At 47.5% G+C, this 21,870-nt stretch overlaps 1 protein-coding gene across 1 annotated transcript in view; it reads left to right on the plus strand.

Annotated features, from left to right (window-relative positions):
* Nucleotides 1–21,870, plus strand: part of LOC137784024 (potassium/sodium hyperpolarization-activated cyclic nucleotide-gated channel 1) — a 61,669-nt gene that overhangs the window by 28,172 nt on the left and 11,627 nt on the right. Inside the window, exons 3-6 of the mRNA XM_068574435.1 lie at nucleotides 2,269–2,430; nucleotides 9,542–9,760; nucleotides 15,424–15,570; nucleotides 19,056–19,296. Of these exons, the coding sequence (XP_068430536.1) occupies nucleotides 2,269–2,430; nucleotides 9,542–9,760; nucleotides 15,424–15,570; nucleotides 19,056–19,296 (769 nt within the window). The remainder of the gene's footprint in view (nucleotides 1–2,268; nucleotides 2,431–9,541; nucleotides 9,761–15,423; nucleotides 15,571–19,055; nucleotides 19,297–21,870) is intronic.

Below are 21,870 nucleotides of genomic sequence, written 5' to 3' on the forward strand. Positions count from 1 at the left end.
ACATGTCCGCCCTCTGTCCTCTGTGACTCAGCGGGACCCAGAGGTTGCAGAGGCTCCCCAGCAAAGTGAAATGCACCCTGGGAATTTGTAAAACCTTTTCGCAACCTTCAGACACGTCACCTTATCGAGCCACCCCTCCTCTCTCTTTTGGTGTGTTTGTTGGATTGTGCATCAGTTGAGAGAGAACAGTGCAGTCGGTCTCTTTTCTATTGCTGCCTGGTGTGAATCATTTGCAATTCACGAGGGCCAAAGAGCTACTTCCTGTTTACCTGTCTCCTCCAAGAACATGCACCTTTATTAGTCACCTTTCTGCCTTTGTTTTTCTCTCCTCGGTGCTGTGCTCGTCTTGCCCTGCGTCTGTTCTTTCCTATTATGTCACCAAACTATAATGAATGTGAAGACACACACACACACACACACACACACACCCAACAGAGGGAGAGTTCTGCTATATTTAGAATAAAGATGTAGGCAGCAGAAGAGATACCGGGTGCATCGAGACAGCCGTCCTGTAAGCTAGCGGCTAATTTTAGCCTGCGAGGGCCGTGCACTGTTTCTCCCTGTGGATGAACACAGAGGATCTGAGCATCAGCTCGGCCTCTCGTTCTCTCATCTGGTCCGTGTGTGCACGCTGTCCTTTGTGCAGGAAAGGTTAGAGCACAGACACAATGGATCGGCGTGGAGAGATGTGGATTCAAAGAGCTTTTTAACCACCTGGGTTTGGGGAGGAGGGGGGGGGAGGGAGGGGGTTACAATTATGCCAGATTACTTGCAAAACATGAAGTTCATGCTCTTTCTTTTCTGGAGTGATTGCTCTCCCATGAGAGGAGGAAGTAAGTAGCCCTTGCAATTTGGTCAAAAGCTCAAAAGCGACAGTATTTTTACCAAATTCTGAAGTATGAAAGCCAGAAATAGAACTGAGGAAAACATAAAAAGGTAATGCAGAAATAAAGATTGGATCTGCAGTGAGATGTAGAACAAAAGATGCTTCATTAGACAAAATAACTGTTCTATGGAACAAAGTATTGCTCTTATTAATGGGAATAGATCATAATTATTTATGTGACCATCTTTACCTCTATTGCAATCCGGCATCGTCGCATCACTTTCATCACTTATTTTTTTTTTAAAGTATTCACAACTTTGAAACTCTTGAAACTTTATTTCATCACTGGTGTGTGAAACGTCCCCCGAGGGCCAATTAAACTGCCATTACTGAATGAGCAGTTTACAGAGAATGAGAGCCATAAACTTAAAATAGACACTAATTATTGAAGTCTTCCATTCAACAAATTGGAAAATTACGCAGGTTTATTATGCAAAACCCCCCGACCAGAAATCAGCCATCTTTTTGTCCATATTTAACTCTTTTTTTCAAAGGAGAAATTGAGCGTCGGCGTGATGACGGAACAGCTAACCCTGAAAGAAGTAACGGCTACTCCGGCTAACGAGGAATTAGAGCCGCGGCCGACCGGCCGCGCGTCAACTCTCTTCACCCGGATCGAACGCGAGTGAAGCCGCTTCCCGTGGCGCTCGCGCTCGCTCACCCGGCTGATGGCTTTCTATTCTGAGACGCCGCTCTGATGGAGTAACCACGCCGCGCTCTGATGGAGTAACCACGCCGCGCTCTGATGGAGTAACCACGCCGCTCTGATGGAGTAACCACGCCGCGCTCTGATGGAGTAACCACGCCGCGCTCTGATGGAGTAACCACGCCGCGCTCTGATGGAGTAACCACGCCGCTCTGATGGAGTAACCACGCCGCGCTCTGATGGAGTAACCACGCCGCGCTCTGATGGAGTAACCACGCCGCGCTCTGATGGAGTAACCACGCCGCGCTGGTGGCATTTAAACGCACGCAGCGGCTGATTATTCCGGGCGTGTGCGCGCCCTTCATCAGCCGCCGCATCACTTTGCGCTCTGTGTGTTTCCTTCAGTCGCTCAGGTTTGTTTTGGACGGCAGCCATGTTGAATAATGGAGCTTTGTGAGACACACACACTTCAAACACACACACACACACACTGGTGGCGACCAAATTCCCTGGTGGCCAAACGGCTGCACTATGCCCTCCACTTCAAAGGTGACTTTGTACTTTTGTGGACGTTTTAAGTTTCTTTTTAATCTGTTTGTGCGTCTGAAATACCAACGCATGCGATGTTTCACCAACAGATCTGAAGCTGACGCTCTGTCTGCACATGACATCGTCTGAATTTACAAAGGTGGGCACTAAACGTGATCTCTCTTCTCTCTCTCTCTCTCTTTGGCAGATTTTCCACATGACCTATGACCTGGCTAGTGCAGTGGTAAGAATCTTTAATTTGATAGGGATGATGCTGCTTCTGTGTCACTGGGATGGCTGCCTCCAGTATCTGGTGCCTCTCCTGCAAGACTTCCCCCCCGACTGCTGGGTGTCCCTAAACGGTATGGTTGTAAGTATTACACACTCTTCTCTTTTGTTTGTTATTTTCGGGGGCATTTGGCATCTTTTGCATGTCATTTGCATATTGAAAACACATGGAAAGAAGAAGACTAATAGAAGACTAATAGATATGTTTGCTTGGTTCCATTTACATTTACACAATTACAGGTACTGATAATACTGCTGCACAGCGTGTGAACGCAACAGTACTTTACAGTACTACCTTCATCTTTTCATAGTATTTACACGCTTTTACCAGAACCCTTTTTCGTCTTCACATTTCTGGCCTCTCCGATGCCCAAACGCAAGATTGCCTTGTTTCTGATCTCTGGGGTTTGTCTCCCGCCTCCGTGCTTTTCTTCTGTAACTGTGTTTCCAGCTTTTTCCACCTCTCCTGCTCTCTCTCCGAGTCGAGGGTCAAACGGACTGCGGTTGCTCATCTCCGAGCAATGTGATAGTGTAGGAGTGTGTGCGGCCTCCTGGGTAATGCTGATTGTAAACGCTCGCCCGGGGAACTCTCCTGCCCTCTCATCTCCTCTCTCTCTCTCTCTCTCTCTCTCTCTCTCTCTCTCTCTCTCTCTCTCTCTCTCTCTCTCTCTCTCTGACAACACACTGCTTCACTCCACATGCACGCCGACTGCTCGGAGGCATCGGGCTGGAGGTGCAACTGCCATCTTTCCTCAGCATCAGCACCGTGTATCCAGCTCTTGTTTGTACTTCAAGGCAATGCGATGCCCAAACTGAGCCCAGTGCCCCACCAGCATGTCTTATGAATCACCACACAGACATCATCCATCTGTGTTTCAGCCACAATCTGCTTTGGTATCGTTTTCCCAGGTAACTGTACGCGGACATGGGCAGATGTTCTTTCAGACCTCCCACTGATGGACGTCACTCTGGGAACACGTTAGCGTGTAATCACTGAGTTTAGTCGTCAGCGTCTCTTTGCACTTTGTGTGCTGTGTGTTGGCCGTCTCGCTCAGAATGAATCACATATATATTCTCGGTCTTGTATGCTCATCGATACAAAATGAGGATCACGCAGGCGGCTAATTGGCTGCCTCCTGCGTGGCAGGGTCAGAAATCTATAGCCACAGCCGGGGATTGGCCAAAGGGCCTCCGAAGGAAAGAGCTGACATGCTGTAGGAGAGTGTCTTTTGACCTTTTTTACTACAAATAAATGCCGCGGCACAACAACAACAACCCAAAGAAGTTCTAGGTAGGTAATTATTGCGCTGCCTGCTGGCACGGAAGAGTATTTAACGACCTGGCCGCCACTATCTTGCAGGCTCAGACAAGTCGACAATGGAAGATTATTTGTTGAAATTTATCATTAAGTGCAGTTGGACATTTTGTCCAGGGCCCACATGAAGATCCCTGCTGTGGGAAACCTGTGAGCTGGATGCTTTGAGGCCACTAAAAACAGCTGTGACGGCCGGTAGAACGAAACCAGAGCATTTGTAGGCAGAGAGGCGAAACAAAGACGTCTCTCTCGCTGCTCGCAGATATAAAGTTTCCAGTGACATGTTCAGACTGCAGCTGAGGCGAGCAGCCTATATATAGATGTACAGAGCCTCACACAGCCTGTCTGTTCAGAACGGGACAATAATGCTTTCAAATCTCAGCAGTTTCACAACTTCTTGGATTAGGATTACCATATATTTCATGAATCTAGTCACATTTGGCTTCAGGTGTTTACTTTGAAATGCTTTTTGTGAAACTTCCAGCGGAAAGAAAGTCTCCCCCCTCACACAAAGTAACTCCAATAAAATTCAGCAATCAGGAATTTAATTTGGACATATTCATTTCCAGCTTTCCTTCGGTTATTTCTCCTCCGTCGATGTGTGAGATTAATGTTCCCAGAAGTAATCGATGAATTTGAGCCTTAGTTGCCTAAACGAGGCAAACTGGAAGCTAAACATTGGTCCAGTTGGACGTCAGCAGCCGACGCGGCGTCAGTGACTGTGATGCGGTGCAACGAGCGATCGGTGGCGTCTCCTCGGCCTGGATGCAGCAGTGACGGCTGCGTGCCGACTGCAGTCTGCCAAACCCAAAGTGAACAGCCGCGTGCAGGACTCCTCTTCTCGCACCATCGCGACGCGTTAGCGTCCAGAAGCTCAACATCTTGACACAATATTTCCCCCGTTTTGTTCGCTTCGACGTACAGAAAGTGACTCTCGGCGCCCGCCGTGTGCACGCTGCCGTGTCAGGTTGCGTCACGTTCAGTTTCTGTCGTCGGATCGGTACTTTTTCCGTCTGAGAGGCAGCGTGGGGCCGTGGAGGATACTGCAGATACAGCTGAGTGGTGCAGCGCCGGGTGGAGCGCCGCTATCTCCTCCACTAATGGCCCCAGAGTAGCTTCTTACTCTTTAGAGGCCGCATTTACCTAATCACCAGACGAGATAATGCTGCCGAGAGGGTGGCGGGATGTTCCTTTTGTCTGCACGTTCAGGGTAAAGATATGTGTGTGTGCAGGAGCACGCAGGGCCGTGTGTGTGTGCTGCGAGCGCTCGCTGTTCCTGTCCAGGTCTCCTGGTATGAAGAGACAGAAGCAGCTGAGGGTCGAAGTCTCTTTGAGAGGTTTTGCCGGCTGACGGACAGATACCAGGAGACAGAGAGGCCGAGCTAACCGTGCACCACCAGCCGTCAGCCCGTGGACCTCCCACTGCTTTCCCACCTCTCTCTCTCCCCGACCTCTGGATGAGTCACTCAGTAAAGATTTCATGAACTCCTCCAACTTATTTCATGCCTCTCTTCCTTCATGGCTTTTTCCTCGACACGAGGAACGCATCGGTTCCATCCCAGTGAGCTGCTTTTGCCTGAAGCGAACAGCTGTGGCTCCCCGGCGAACTCTTTGGTACATTTTGGTTCGTTGACATTTTTGGGTGTTTTTTTATTTGCTGATATCACAGGAGGGGATTTTAAGAAACGATTAATCAAGAAGATTTAATTGTTAATGAAAATATCAACTAACCTTTAACCTTTTGGAAACCGTGTGCGGAAATCCTCCCGCGCCAATTTTAATACCCAGCATGCCCCATTCAGACAATCTTTTGACATAAAATACGTAACTTTTTTCCACTTTTGAACTGAGCGACACAATCTTTTGACTGAAACTCCTTCCTAACAGGCCAAGGCTTTGTTTGATTGGGATTATTGTTGCAGATTAAGATTCTTTATTCCTAATTTAATTGACATTTCTGGGGAATCTGGCTCATATGATGCTGGATGTTCATAGTTATTACCAAAATATCTTTTAAAAGAGATGTTTTTGCAGAGATAATTTTTTTCCCCAAGACTTTGCTGAACAAATACAAACAATAAACACAAGTATTGGAATTAATTTGGGGTTCCTACGACGACTCAAACAGGGAAAAGGAAGTCTGGAGACAACGTTGGTTCCACAGTTTTACAACCCTCAGGAACGCATGGGAGACCAGCAAATAACAACAACAACAACAACAACAACAACAACAACAGAAAGAAAGCTGAATTCATCACACGGCTGACAACATGCGAGACAAAAAGAAGCACAACCTTCACGCTCCTCCTGCCAGCGTGCAGCGTGGCGCTCGGCAGGCCGCAGACCTCTGCAGCTCCTCGTCATGTGTTCACAGACGCTCTGCCGTCTGTGCGCTCGCAGGGAGAACAGCTTGTCGTTGGATTACGTCATTTAAAGTGAACATTGTGCATCACATTTTTTTTCCCCTCATGTGTGGAACAGCTTGCCGGGGTTTTAGAGAGTTATATGATTGAGTAATTAAAAGCAGTTAATGCGGATGTGTGTGCTTAAAGGGCAGAGTTTACCTGGAATTAAACAGAATTTAAAAAGAAGAATATTATCAAAAATTTGGCATCGAAACACAAACACAAAAAAAAGTAAAATGTGCAGTCGATGACAGTTTTGTCATCAAAAGTGAGCCAATAAGTCTGGGTTTGAAAAAATAATGAACCATATTATTTTTACTTTAATGAAAAATGAAAACGGGTCCCACAGACCCGAACACCATACGAGGGTTAAAATCTACATTTAATGTCTTTTACCTGCTATTTTATCTTTAGTTGTGAAGCACTTTGTGACACCTGCTATACCAACGTGTTGCATAGAAAAACCTTTCTCCGTCTTCATGGATGCAGACCTCTGCACCTTCTCTGCCACGCAGGTCCGTTTCCATCTCACAGGAACGCCTCATAACCTGTTATCACACCACACATGAAGCTTCATGCAGCCTCACCATGAATAAACCCTCTGATTCCATAGCGTCTAAAAATATCCGAGAACCAAAAACACGTGATGTCACACACCACAAACCTTTTGTCGGTGTCAACAGCAAAAGCTGCAGTTTGAACTCCACCTGATATAATGACCTCTAATGCATTGCTTACATATCTGTATTGATCCATCTCAGCTCTCGCGGCTCCAGCGGCAGACCAGGCGGCAAACGCTGGTGATCAGATGTCATGCAGACTACAACACAGACACACTCACAACTACTGACACCAACACACGCCCGTGTTCCTGTTGTGAATATGTCTGTGAGGTTTGGTACTTCAGGAGGGAAAGCTACTGAAAACATCCTCAACGTTCGCCTGAGCGCTTTAACCTGCTCCTGTCAGACCTCCATTAGCGCCCGCGTCATCAGCTCATCATGAGCAGACATCAGGGATGTGACATGAGACGTTTATCAGCTCCATGCAACTTGTTCTTATTCAACACAAACGGTGAGTCACTGCAGCTTTTGCTGTTTGCATTCTGCAAAACGACAAGTCTGTGCTCCTCCACGCAGACACACACACGCTGCTGTGTAGCCACCACCACATGCTACATGCTACGTCCTCATGCTAACATGCTACATGTTACCATGAGGACGCCTCGGGCTCATGACCCCACACACGGTGTGTGAGCCAGATGTGTGTGTGTGTGTGTGTGTGTGTGTTACATGAACTCTGTTTATATAACACCTTGCAACACTTTACAATAAAAACATGTAAAACATTTAAATACAACGAGATGAAATGAACTAAATGCTAAAAATTGAGAGTGAAGTCAAATTTAAAAAGTCTAAAATCTACAAAATGTTGTGAAACACAAATAAAATCCCAGGAAAAGTGATTTTAAAGGTGGTATCGAGGTGAGACAGTGAGCGCTGGTCTCCTCAGCTTGGAATAACAATGAAGGAAGCATCGAGGAGGAGGAAGGTGCTGCGAGATCTGATGGATAACTGAGAATCAATAACGTATTAACACGCTAACAGCAACATGCAGCCTGTGCTGTGTGTGTTGAGCAGTGAACACCATAAACACACTACTGCTGCTGAACCCACTACAGTCTATATTAATAAAGGACTATCATCTTATATTGTAGAGGAAGCAGTGGTCACTCGTATGGGGAAGAAACCAAAACGTGTTATTAAAGCTGGCAAATGTAAGTAATTACCAAACAATATCTAATCAATCTGTGGAACAATAATAATAATCAGCACGAAGATGAGGGAACATGATTAATTGTGAATTTACTCATTTACTAAAACCCAGTTGATGAACAGCGTCGAATGTTGAGGCATCAGTGTGAGCATGATGGGATATATATATATATATATATATATATATATATAGTTATATATATATATATATATATATATATATATATATATATATATATATATATATATATATATATATATATATATATATATATATATATATATATATATATATATATATATATATATAGTTATAGTTATTAAAGTGTGGCGTGACAGCCAGGAGAAGAAATACTTTAAAGAGATTCAATATATTTTCTGGAGGTTTCGTCTTTCTTTCATTAGCTGTTCTGTTTTGGGGCAGATAGATGTTCTATGTGCAGCTTTGGGGCAGATAGATGTTCTATGTGGAGCTTTGGGGCAGATAGATGTTCTATGTGGAGCTTTGGGGCAGATAGATGTTCTATGTGGAGCTTTGGGGCAGATAGATGTTCTATGTGGAGCTTTGGGGCAGATAGATGTTCTATGTGGAGCTTTGGGGCAGATAGATGTTCTATGTGGAGCTTTCATCAGACTTTTGAAGCTACAGGAGGAGTCGACAGCGATGCTCGTGGCGAGAGCCGTCGCATTCGTCTCCAGATAGGAACTTCCCGGGTTTCTCACACGGAGCCTCGACGGGCCGGTTGGAGTTTGCTCTCGAGGTTTGTTGTTGTCTCCGGGCCGAAAGCCACACATTTGACACGTACTGTAATAACGAGGTGTCAAAACACAGAAGACACGACTCCTCCTGAGGCCGACGTCAGCGGGAAAGCGTGTATGAAAGAAATATAGAACGTGACTGTGAAGGAAGTGCATTTGCAGCTCTTCTGCAGTGATAGTCTCTGATGAGCGCTGTGCAGTCGGTGAGGGGCCTCAGGGGTCCGACCTCAGAGCCTTCTGAAGGCGATAGCGTGTGCTGGAAACAAACCAGTTTGTGCGACACATAATCCGAACACGTCTGATAGCGAAAGCTGCTCTGATCCGCTCACACGGTGGCACGTTTGTGTGCTTGTGAAGTGACAGAAGTCCTATAGAGAATCGCATGTAAAAGAGAGGTTTCTGACGAGCACTTGAAGCTCGTTCCCTCACCACTCATGAAGGATACAACAACACAATGCGCCCTCTTAATCTGTGGGAAGAAATCCTAAAACTCTACAACCGTGTGGTGTCACTTGACCACCAGAGATTGCGAGGAAGGCCTTCAAGGCCCGAGTGACTTTGTGAGGAGCAAAGCGTCTCTCCACGCAGCGCAGATGACTTCCCCGCGGTGGTAACACACACGAGAGCTCAAGAGAGTCCTTCATGCCGACGTTTCCAACCAGGAGGACCCTTTTCTGCTCCGGCTCGGTCCAAGCAGAGAGGCGTTGAAGGTGTTCAAACACAGTGAAAGAGAGAAAGCAGAGGAGTCAGGTAGCGCTCAGTGAGGCCGCTGGAGGCCGTGAGGCATGTCGAGTATGTTGGCAGATCCTTTGCTCGAGATGCAGCGATCCATCAACGCGGGAGTCTTTCTTCATATCCCGCCGGCCTCGCCTCGCAGTAACTCTCCCCTCCCCCTCTCTCGCCCTCTCCTTTCCCTCTCTCTCTCTCTCCGGCCTGCAGAACGTCTCCTGGGGTAAGCAGTACTCGTACGCCCTCTTCAAAGCCATGAGCCACATGCTGTGCATCGGGTACGGCGCCCGGGCGCCCGTCAGCATGTCCGACCTGTGGATCACCATGCTGAGCATGATTGTCGGGGCCACGTGCTACGCCATGTTCGTGGGCCACGCCACGGCGCTCATCCAGTCGCTGGATTCCTCACGCAGGCAGTACCAAGAGAAGGTAAGCACCATGTGACACTGTGCTAGCAAACAGATGATGGAGATTCCACGTGATTTAAATGTATGAACTGCTCGGCATGAGGTGCATATCTGTAATGTTTTGTCCTTTCAAGGTAAGTAATGCTAATAACCTTAAATGCTAATCTCTGGGGGTTTTCCCGCTCTTTCCGAGTGAATGAAACCCTGCTCGTCGGAGCGAGGCTTAACTAAATTAGGCCTTCTCTCAGCGGCTCCATGGGCCGAGGGGTCGAGCGCTCGCAGATCACAATATCTGAGGCGACGACGAGGAAAGAGGATTTCATTTCCCCGTCGGCTCACACGGGGTGAGGAGGTCTGTGACATGACGGCCACCTCTCCGTCTCCACGCTGCCGGAGAACACGCTTTAGTCTTCCCTTTCACTTCAGTCCCTCTGACATCAGTTGTTAGTCCGATTTATTTTCCTCTTCCTTTTGGCGTGGACGGTGATTATCCAGCAGTTCAGCCGAGCCGCCATCTGTGATCCCGCTGAGGGGCCCGACCACATGGCCACGACTCGCACGCAAGGTCCTGACTTCAACTCCCCGAACTTTGTCTGCGCGTGCAGAATATCACGTAGATACTTATGATATATTAATGCAGCGGATTACAGCCCTCCTTTGTATACCTTGATCCACTTAAGGACACGGTTATGATTACATTTATGTGGTAACACAGATGATGTCATCACAGACGGACTGATTCAGCTAATCCTCACGTTTGAGTGAATGTGAAATGATTTTGCTTAAAACATATTAAATGATTTCCAATCAACTAGTCGGTGAACTAAGTGTTTCAGCTTTATTTATGGTTTTGGAATAAGACTTCAGGTTTGTACGTGCGAGGATGGGCATGAAACATTTCTTTTAAAGGCTCAATGCCAACAAATGTAGATTGAGGCAGAATATTTCAGAATATTTTGGAGCGCTGCAGGACTTTCTGTACGAGTGTCAGAGACTCAACAGTAGCTAAAAGACGGACTATCGCACGCAATGTTTCTGAAGTTATTAAACTCTCGTTTGCATTTCAAGGTTATGAACGCAGCGTTACACTGGATATCTATTCAGTGCTGAATCAAACAATTGTGTCGCAATCTCTGGCGCGCACCTTCCCCTGCCGAGTGTTCAGCACAGGACCGGTCATGTGCCATTAGCATAGATATTAAATGCACATTGTATGACGTCCTCCTCATTAATGGGGAGCAGGAGCTCACTGACACATTTGTCAGCAACAATCGGGTTCACACAGAGAATCGAAGCTCTCAGCAGCAGCCCGCCTGTATTTATGTGAACGCATTCACGGACACACACTCCGGCAGGACTGGACCGATACACAAAGTACACTTCAATTATCCAGCTGGAGGTTGTTGCCATGATTCCTATCAGTCACCTCGGCTTCGGATGTACCAGACACCAAACACAAACACCAGTTCATTCCTGCGCATTGAGCCGTCTTCAAGTCGCTCTTTAAGGCTGTCTTGACCTCGGCAGCCGCTCGCGTGATCCACATGAATCTGAGAAGCGACCTCTGTTGTTGCCCCGTGGTTTCTGGTGCAGTGTTGTTGTCCATGGCGCTGCAAATGCATCATTAGGACGACAAGCTTTTCAGGCTTTATTCAAGAATACAATGCTAATTGCTGCAGCATCATTATAGTACAAAGCCGTATTTATAGAAACAAAATAACTTGGGGAAAAGAGGCCACATCCAGTTAAAATCCTTCTCTAGAAGTTAACATCAGCGGAGTTATGGATGCTAAATATTACGTTTCCTCTGTTAGACTGAGAAAAAGATTCATTGTCAAAATAATAATCACCAGCGATTGACAACAAACCTGATAACAGATCAGAACTAGAAATATAAGCGATTGGCTCGAAGGCGTTGTACACGCTAAAGAGAGGTACAACCGTTAGCGCTTAGCAGTTAGCGGTTAGCCAAACACACAGTGAGGTGACACAGCAGACTGTGTACCGGTAGCTTCGTTAGCGGTTAGCAAACCACTGCACAAAGCAATACAAGAGAGACAACTGACAAGCAGTGACGTACGCGACCAACGAGAGGAGAGAGGAGAGGCAGCAGACTGGAACCGGCAATAAAAGTTGCGTTTGAGAAAGTAAAAGTCACCGCAGACACACAACGTCCTCCAGCGTGCAGCCAGAACTCAACACTCACAACATGGTGCAGTTTGCTGGAGAAGTCGTGGACGGACACAGAGGTGCACACTCATCTACTCACACGCATGATCCTCCTGGCAGAGATCATACTAAGTACAAAATAAACAAAACAAGTCAGTAAACAGAGAATTTAATTCACAGCTTGGAGCTATTTATGTGTCTATATGAGCTTAAATTCATAATTAAACATTGACATAAATACATTATTATATCTTTATTTTTTACTCATTTACCTGCGTGTGTGTGTGTGTGTGTGTGTGTGTGTGTGTGTGTGTGTGTGTGTGTGTGTGTGTGTGTGTGTGTGTGTGTGTGTGTGTGTTTTCTTTCCTTCTGGCCCTTTTGGCATGATGCATGTTTTCTTCTTACCTTTTGAGTGATGTATTTTTTCTGTTGAAAAAATAATTAAATAAAAATATCAAGTAGAAAAAGAAAAAAAAATCAATTAAAATAATAAAAAAAACAAAACCTAATTACATGATTGATCATGTCCAGATACGCAGACGTGGCAGCAGACGGCAGAGGGCCGCTCACAGCAAACCACTCGGCCATTTGCAGCCTCTGTGCATGAGCGCATGTGTGTCGCTCAGTGTACCATCTACATCTGCTTCACAGCAAATCTGCTTAATCTACATTCCACTTTAGCCTTTTGACATCGCCCCGGGCGTTGGACTGACAACTCTAAGGCTGTAAATGCCGTGTTTGTGGTAACGGAGCCGCAGTGTGCAGACACACAGATCTGCTGCATGGCGTCGCATATCAATGGCGCAGGCGGCGCAGCAGCAGGGACGGTTCAGGGAGCTGTTGTCGTTACATCTATCAGCTGTCACAGTGAGACGCATGCAGAGCAGGATGACGCTGCGAGGTAAGACTTCAGCTGAGGGCATGTGTATGAGGAGACGAGCGAGGGAAGAGAAAGGAAAAAGAAGCCAGTAATCAGTCTTGAAGATGGGTTTTACTTAAATTACAAAAGGCTTTGTCATGCTCTCAAGACCAAGCCCATCATTTGGAGCGATGGAAGAGAACAGATTATAGAGGAAGAGGAAGAGGGGGAATGACGGTGTGAAACATGCATGGCCTCAAGACGAGCTGGTGACCTGCCGCTGACCCGCAGTAAGCCAGCACACATCTGCTCTGCTTTAAGGCATATTTAATCTGTGCTCATGCACACACCGCTGGCTTCACAGTGTGACGTGAACCCACCTGGACGACTTAAAGACAAATACAAAAATACAATGACATCTGAATGTAGATCCTTTGTGTTACAGAAGGAATGGTTCGAGATGTTCGGGACTTTTCTTTTGTTCACTGTTAGATGAAACAAGATTGATATCACTCGTGTTCGTGCTTTACATATGAAGGTACAGCAGCAGATGCTAGCTTAGCTTAGCATTAAGACATTAGGAAACAGGGGAAAGAGGCAGCCTGGCTCTGTCTAAAGGTAACAAAAAAACGCCTATCGGCATCTTTCAAGCTCTCAGATTAAGAGGTTATAGCGGGTTTATATAATCTGTATATTCCCTCGAAGAGAGAGCAAAAACATTTGAGCGTTTCCGCCTCGAGGTGACACACAAATAAGTATCAAATCCATTTGTGCACATGCAAACATCTTGGAAAACATTCACCAGCAGCAGATCCTTTATTTTTCGCAAGCAAGTTATATTTAATTTGGATTTACCACATTTTACAGAAATCAACAGGCGGAGCCGCCGGCACGGACAGAAGTGGGTTAAGTTTGTTCCGAAGGGTTCGTCCCATGTGAGCGTGGGACTGACTATCTTTAGACAACGAAGACTGAGGAGGAATGGACTCAGCATTTCTCCAACAGCATAACTAGATGATCAACCAGGAACATTACAGATGACGTCGTCTTTATGACAACAAGGCGTGACGCTTGTTGTCACGCTCCGTGTCTGCACAGGAGCCTCAACTCAACCTCGGTGTCGTCTTCCTGCCGCGGCGCGAGGACTTAACGAAGGAGGCTTTGTGACTTCAGTGTGTTCTCTCTCTGACAAATCTCATTCTGCCGTGTTTGCATCGTCAGAGCCGACCACACGGCCGCTTATAGCTCTCACCCGCCGGTCCGCTGTGAGTCCCAGAGGCGGTGTGGGAGACGGGGTTTATTTTCAGGTGTCAGGGCCTTGGACCGTCTGGGAAGATTGTTTTCACGACCCTGGCCCGTCTGCAGGAAGCGACTGATGGAAATAGATTCGCTCAAGAATTCTCTCTTTCCCCCTCTTCTTCTTCTTCTTCTTCTTCTTCTTCTTCTTCTTCTTCTTCTTCTTCTTCTTCTTCTTCTTCGGGTCAATACATGCCTTCAGGTTGATGCAGGTAGCGTTTGAATTCCCACTGGGATGGAGTGAATGACCACAAACTGGACGGTTCCCACAGCTCATTATCTGGCAGTGTTGCACACGTGGAGAAGCCGTCCAGCCGTGCGTAAGGAAAGAAGAATAAAAGTAGAGTCACAGGCCATCTGGCTTCCTGATCGTGAGGCCACTAAATGCTTTTATCCTTTTTATTCCCTCCATCCTTCAGTTCTGCAGTAATAATAACGGTTTTAATAGCCTTATGATTTAATTTCAAATCACCATCAACCCTCTGGGAGATAAATCCAGAGACCTGAAAGCACTTGGTACAAATTGCCCAATTAGTGACTATTTAACCAGCGATTTAATTTACAGTAACAAAACCTTAAATTTGATTTTCGTTGCATTTCTATGTATTCAATAAAAACAAATCATTAAATAGTTTATCGTAGTACTCGCTGCTGGCTCTTATTTGTCTTATTTTTAGCACAATTCATACACAAAAAGTCTGTTTCAAAGAACTTTACATTACATGAGAGAGAGAGAGAGAGAGAGAGAGAGAGAGAGAGAGAGAGAGAGAGAGAGAGAGAGAGAGAGAGAGAGAGAGAGAGAGAGAGAGAGAGAGAGAGAGAGACAGAGACAGAGACAGAGACAGAGAGACAGAGAGAGAGAATCCCTTCGGCGTCACCTCGGCAGACGCTAAAATCAAAACTACTCGGCACGAAATATTCAAGAGGAATCATTCCAATAATTATCAGTCATGCAATGTGAGCCATCTGGTCCGTGGTCATGTGACCTGTGAATCCCTCCAGGACATGGGGTCCATACCTCGCTCACATTAGATCAGAGCTCGGTCGCCCATTCGGACCGGGCTTCCTGCGCGGGCGAGATAATCAGAACCGCTACCTCGGTCTGACACGGCCGCCGGCCTGAGCTCGTTCCTACTGTCCTTCACCACCTGCCTCCCACACACACACACACACACACACACACACACACACACACACACACAGCCAGGATGCCGTGACCATGTGAGAGCTCGTCCTCAGTACAGAGACACACTGTCTGTGTAGACCACACTCCTTTAAAGAGCGCTGTGTGTTTAATGGAGCTGCTGCGCGTACGAACACGCGCAGCCGCTGATGCTCGTCTGCTTTCTGTGTCTTCCCAGTACAAGCAGGTGGAGCAGTACATGTCCTTCCACAAGCTTCCAGCAGACATGCGGCAGAAAATCCACGACTACTACGAGCACCGCTACCAAGGCAAGATCTTTGACGAGGACAACATCCTGAGTGAACTCAACGACCCGCTCAAAGAGGTGAGACCGCTTCCTTCCTGAGAGCCCTGAATCCAGCCGCCGGTTCCTTTCACCTAGCGACACTTGGAGATCTGCTCGAGAGTGTTCATTTGAAGGTTTATTTTTGGAAGAAGGTAAAAAAAAAACAACAGAAAAAAGTTCTTGACAGGTGAACTGTCGCATCGTGGTTTTAGTTCGGGAACATGAATGAGTTTCATTCCCTGGAGATGAAGAGTGAATCTTCAAAGTCTGCAGCACCTGAAACTGAAACGCTAACACTTGTCATCTCATCTGATCATGTCAGAGGAGGAAAGAACCGGCGCGGCGGATTCTCCTCAGCATCCCGGGTGAACCCGGACTGAGCAGCCAGCGGAGATGTGAACATAATTTGCACACGAGCGTCACCTGAGCCTCGATTTCAGTAAACAGCCCGAGCGCCACGGCTGTTTGTTTCATATCCAATATTTAAAGTCATCAGCACAGATACGCCGGATGATCACGTGCACTGCATTTATTATTCACAAAGAGAGCATGTGAGAAGGAATATTGAAGATTATAGTGGAGTCGGGGAAGAGTTTGAAGTCCCCGGCTGACCTCACGGCAGCAGATCACACGGGTAATTAAACAAAAGGTGGACGAGAGGAGAGCCAATGAAAAGGAAGCGCAGGAATCGTGACCATCCTTCATGTAGCCCCATTAAGTCAGCGCGCCCAGACACTCGCGGGGAGATATGACTTACTACACAGAGAAGTCCCACGGGCTCAGGCCGCCGTGCAAAGCCAGTAAAAGGTAAAATAAGTCTGCACGGCGACAGCAGCGCACGATGGAGGCCGAGCCCACGGGACCGACGGGTGGAAACAAGCCGGGCACATCGCCGAGGTTACTTTGCCTTTTCAGGGAACGACTCGTTCCTAAGGTCGTACGGATTATTTCAACTCATTCAGGAAAAAAAAGTCTCCAAAGTGTTTCCTGTGAGGCTCCTTTTCTCCTCTCACATTATTATCCTCCAATAAGAAAAGTCATTTCCAGGGAGGTCAGACTCAAAATGCAGCAAAGTGCAGATCTGATTCATCTTCTGTGGTGTTTCTGATTCAGGATCCTGTACTTGTACTACCTTTCCTCTAGGTGTCCCAGCTCCAGTCCACTTTATTTACTTCATTCGTTCAGTCTTTTCGCCCAGAAAGACATGAAAATATAAAACAAGTTTGTTCTCTCTGTACTAATGACTCTATGGAGGGCAATGGATCGCTCATGGAAGACATGCGGCCTGATTATTGATGATCTCTAGAAATAAAAGATGTGTCTGATCATTCATCAGATAAGTAGGTCGCTTGAGGTTTGAGTAATATGTCGGCTATCACTGTGGTGGGAGCGGTATTATTGTCTACTTTTGTTAACTATCTTTATACCAGAGACTCAGAGCAGTGAAGTCAGGGAGAGATAACTGAATGTGTCCGTGTTGTGTTACGTTGTGTATCATCACCGACTGCCAGGTCCTCCCTTCATCATTCAGTCTTTAGTTGCCCACCTGCTCCCCTCACCTCTTCCGCTCTCTGACTATCCTTTCAAACAGCGGGATGAGTAATGCCGCCCTTCATGCGAGCGTCCGTGCCACTTCTCTAAATGAGCTCGCTTTTTTTTTTTGTGCCAACTCCTGTCTGAATCATATCAGCCTAAGAGCAGCTGTACACGTTACAGACTAATAAATTACAGCGTTCTCATTTAGACACAGCTTGTTTGGTGGGTGCGCTACAGCTAGCGTAGCGTAGCCTCCTCCACGAGGCCCACTTGGCCTCTGCAGTCAAGTTTTCTTTTGAGAGATGCTCGTCGGCAGCGGTTCAGTCTCAGCGTCTGCAGCGCTGGGCTCAATCCCTGCAGCTCCCTGCCGGACCTCTTCCAGGGAGACCGAGTCTGACTGAGGTCTCTGAGTCGGGCTGATTGCCACTGAGCGCCCGGCGCAATTTTGGGGGTTTTGACTCGTAGGTCAATTTGGGATCAGAATCAGCTCCACTTAGCAAAGCACTCCAACTCGCTTTAGGCCAAATGGGGGCCGTGAAATCAGCCCGAGTGTACTCTAACTGATTCTGGCACGTCATTTATCACAAGTCTTCCACGAGTCCGCCAACCAGGTGTGCCAGATTGAGCCCGCTCGAGCATCTCTGACCACCTGGGAGTCACATGACTGTTTCTGGGTGGATGAAATAGCTGTGGAGGTGAAAGGTGACGCTGCTTAAAGAAAAGCCTTCAGTCAATCATCCGAGTGTGCAGAATGATGATCAAACCTTTTTAAAATGCATCAGCTGAGACGTCACGATAAGGTTTTTTTAAATGTATTTTAGTTTTACTGTGTCTGAAACATCTTTCCAAGAAGCCTTCACTAGTTTGAAGACGTTAAGTTCACTCAGTAAACCTGCAGTGAATGCACACCTGTTGACTTCATAATTATAATATTATAATAATAATAGAATAATACAACGCTGTGAACTATTGGCTGCAGCTTTGGGCAGAAACCGCCTGCAGCGCTCTCCTTGGTGTTGCATTCAGGGACATTCCAACATCCAATCGCTCGTTGTTTGCTGCCACAAAGCATTAAATCGATCATCTCTCGTATTTTAATCTGGTCAACAGAGACACACGACCAGACAGGAGGAAAAAGAAAAGGAACACTGCATTGAACGTTTTGCTGTTCAGCAGCTGACGTCTCAGGTTCCAGATGTCCATGAACGCACCAACAGATAATTGTGCAAACAAAGTTTTGTTTAGGATGTGAAATCCATGCAGTTTGTCATCTCTCCTCCTCCCTGGTTCCTTTCCTCTGTCTCGCGCTCATCTCTTACTCCCGCCATATGACACATCTTTAAATAGGCAAAGCCAAAGATTGTTTCCCCAAGAGGACTCCTGGCTGGCCATGAAAATTGCTTACTATCTAATTCATTAGTTCTGGAGCATGATTGAGGTCAGAGCCCCGTGGCATCAGCTGACACCGGCATCTGAAGGCTGAGCTTACGTCTCTTTGCGAACGTCCCAGGAATTGGTTATCTCTCTGTCAATGTGCTGTTGTCACTGGAGAAGAGTTATCCCTCACCAGGAGGGTGGAGGGATGGAGGGATGGAGGGGGGGGGGGGGCAACACACCGAGGCAGATGCCAAGCGCCCTGGCTCTCCATCCGCACGGCAACAGAGATGTATGGGTAAACAGACAACAAGCTCCTAATCTGCTGCTGGTCTGAGGGGACGGGCTGAGACCGGATGGCCCTCAGCCGGCTCCACAGGGCAAACTCATCAGGGTCCGGCTCCGGTGCCAAAAGGTTTATTCTCAGGCGCGATGGGAAGTGCTTTAGGAGCATTAGCGGTAAAGCGGCAACACGCATCCAAATCATTTACGCCGGCAGAGAAGAGCAGCAGAAATGAAGGATTTGTGTCAAGACTGATGCTCACTTTTCAACTTGTAGGTGGAAACCATTGAATCACTAACGGCCATTTTTATTTCTTTTTTCTCTCCACCAGGAAATTGTCAACTTCAATTGCCGTAAGCTCGTGGCCACCATGCCTTTGTTCGCCAACGCCGACCCCAACTTCGTGACGGGGATGCTGAGCAAGCTGAAGTTTGAGGTCTTTCAACCCAACGACTACATCATCCGAGAGGGAACGGTGGGCAAGAAGATGTACTTCATTCAGCACGGCGTCGCCAGCGTCATCACCAAGTTCAACAAGGAGATGAAGCTGACTGACGGATCCTACTTTGGAGGTTAGAACCAAGAACCAGCGACAAGCGGGAAGCCATTCATGAGCTGCTTTCTTTTACAGATTTCCACATGGAGACACAGACATGAATTATATATGTGGGTATGCTGCCATGCAGGAACACCAGTCACGCATATTCCCGCCCACAGCGCCTTCGTGCGGTTATTTATCGAGACGTGATTCTCGCCCGAGGTCTCGCTTTTTGATGCTTGTTTGTTGAGTTATCGTCGCTGTGGATTCTCATTAGCCAGAGTTGGACGTGAGTCAGCTTCAGTCGTTGCGTAAGCACTCATCTGGTTGTTGGAGCAGGCCGAGGCGTGGACGAGCTTCCCTCAGGACACAGAGGGTTCCTCCCCCTCACGTACATGCACATATGCATGACCTCTCCCTCCATGAGCTCCTGCTGCACATACTTGGCGCTAACGAGAGCTATATTCCCTCGTTCTGCTCTCTGTCTTCGCCTCTCTTTCTCTTGGCACGAGTCGTATTCCCTCTCCAAAACATTGCAGTTATCATACATTTTTTAAACGTAAATGCAGTCGTATGGCACGCTGTTTACTCGCGACAATATCTGCCCGCAGGACTTTGTCAATGTGAAAAAGCAAAGTTAAGTTTCCTATTTTTGAGGATCGTGCATATTTTATCCGGTGAGTTCATCCCCCGCCGTGGAAGGAGGCCGAGGAGTCTAAGAATACTTTTGCTTTGGTGTGCCCGCCGTCCACGTCTCGCAGGCGAGCAAAGGAAGCCGGCGAATCCAAAAAAGAAGAAGAAATGATTTGTCGTTTTCTGCTTGTTGAAACCACAGGATGGCTGTCACGCCGCTACGCGTGCAAAGCGACTTGTTTCTCGGTGTAGACGGGGAACTTCTGCACAGACCGGACGCGTCGTACGGGGAGACGCGCGCAGTTTGCAGGTCAAACAGTTAATCCTCCTCGGCTCACGGCTCAAGAGATCTTCTGCTCAAGAACCATTGAGGCCCAGAACAAGAAGATCTTGATGAAGGAACTAAGCTGAAATGTCAGGATAAAACCTTCAGCCAATAAGGCTCCTGCTAATGGACGGGAGGCACAAACCATTTCAGATTAAAACAAAGGAACCGCAGCAGCTTAACTCGCCGCCATTTCCAGCTCGAGCATGAAAAGTAATGGAGGCTGAAGTCGGCTGAGCGGTGGTGACGGGGCGATGCTTTCACTCTGTCGTCGCTTTTCAGTCCAAAAAAACTCTCAGACCTCTCTGCACGCCAGCTGCTCAGCACCCAAAGATATTCTTTTATTATTGATTATTTATTGATGAATCATTGTAGTCCATGACCTGACAGATCCTCGTGGAAACTCCCCGTTAGTTACGTTAGTTTAACGTAATGTATTCACTCTGATTGCATTGAGCTCGCTCTCTGGTGCTGTGTGTGTGTGTGTGTGTGTGTGTGTGTGTGTGTGTGTGTGTGTGTGTGTGTGTGTGTGCAGAGACACACACACAACAAGCCAGATTGATTCAGCCTTATACAAAGCGGTTTGTGCTTTAAGTGCAGTAAGTACGACACGGCGCTGCAGGAGAACTGAGGCGCGTCCGCCTCCACAATCAGGTCAAAGAAGAGAGGAACGAGTCCTCCAGAGAACATACGACGTTCCCATGTCGTCGTTTCAGTGAAACGTCGTTTCAGTGAAACGTCGTTTCAGTGAAACGTGTCGTGTCCGTCATGATAATAAAGGCCGCGCTGTTCTCTTTGCTGTGCTCTCTCCGTGCCGGCCCACCTGCTGTCGCCTTCAGCCCAGCTGGTCCTCTCCTCCGTCGAGTAGAGGAGCCCAGAGTTTTGGGAGCAGCTGGCTGAAACCAGCCCCCCCCCCCCCTCACCCCCCCGCTGTGATTCACACTGCCCTTACAACCGGGCCAAACCCGTGGCTGGAATGAGAAATCAGCGAGAGGAACCGAGACGGTCACAGAGGGGGGGGGACTATTAGCATAGCAATGAGCTGGACGGCGAGCAGGACGGCGAGCAGGACGGCGGGTCGCAAAGCACCTCCTGATGCGCTCGAGGCCACGCCCACCTGCTGCCAAGGTATCGCAGTCGTCATGGGATCACTCACTGGAGGCTCTGTAACGTTGGTGCTCGTTGACTCACGGATCTCCCATCGGGCCTGAACGCCTCATGGGACTCTCTCTCTCTCTCTCTCTCTCTCTCTCTCTCTCTCTCTCTCTCTCTCTCTCTCTCTCTCTCTCTCTCTCTCTCTCTCTCTCTCGGTCACGTCCGTGTCAAGAGGAGGGTAACGGGAGGCGGTTGCCATGGCAGCGTGTGACACGTGAAGTGATGGCAAAAAATCCAGGAACGCTCCCGAGGTCAACTGTGATGCTTTGTTGCTAGGTGACAGACGAGAGTGTCAAACTGCATCGTGTGAAGTGTTAACAGGGCCATGACACACACACACACACACACACACACACACACACACACACACACACACACACACCTTGGGATACATAAGTACACACACACACACATGTTCTTTCAGGTGACAATATTTCCTTCAGAAGGAGTTTTTAAATATGAGTCTTTTCTAAAGTTGTGCCTAAAAGGCTGTTT

Source organism: Clinocottus analis, unplaced genomic scaffold (assembly GCF_023055335.1).
Source record: "Clinocottus analis isolate CAN_PGR_092001 unplaced genomic scaffold, fCliAna1.0.p SCAF_13, whole genome shotgun sequence".
In the NCBI taxonomy this organism is placed as follows: Eukaryota; Metazoa; Chordata; class Actinopteri; order Perciformes; family Cottidae; genus Clinocottus; species Clinocottus analis.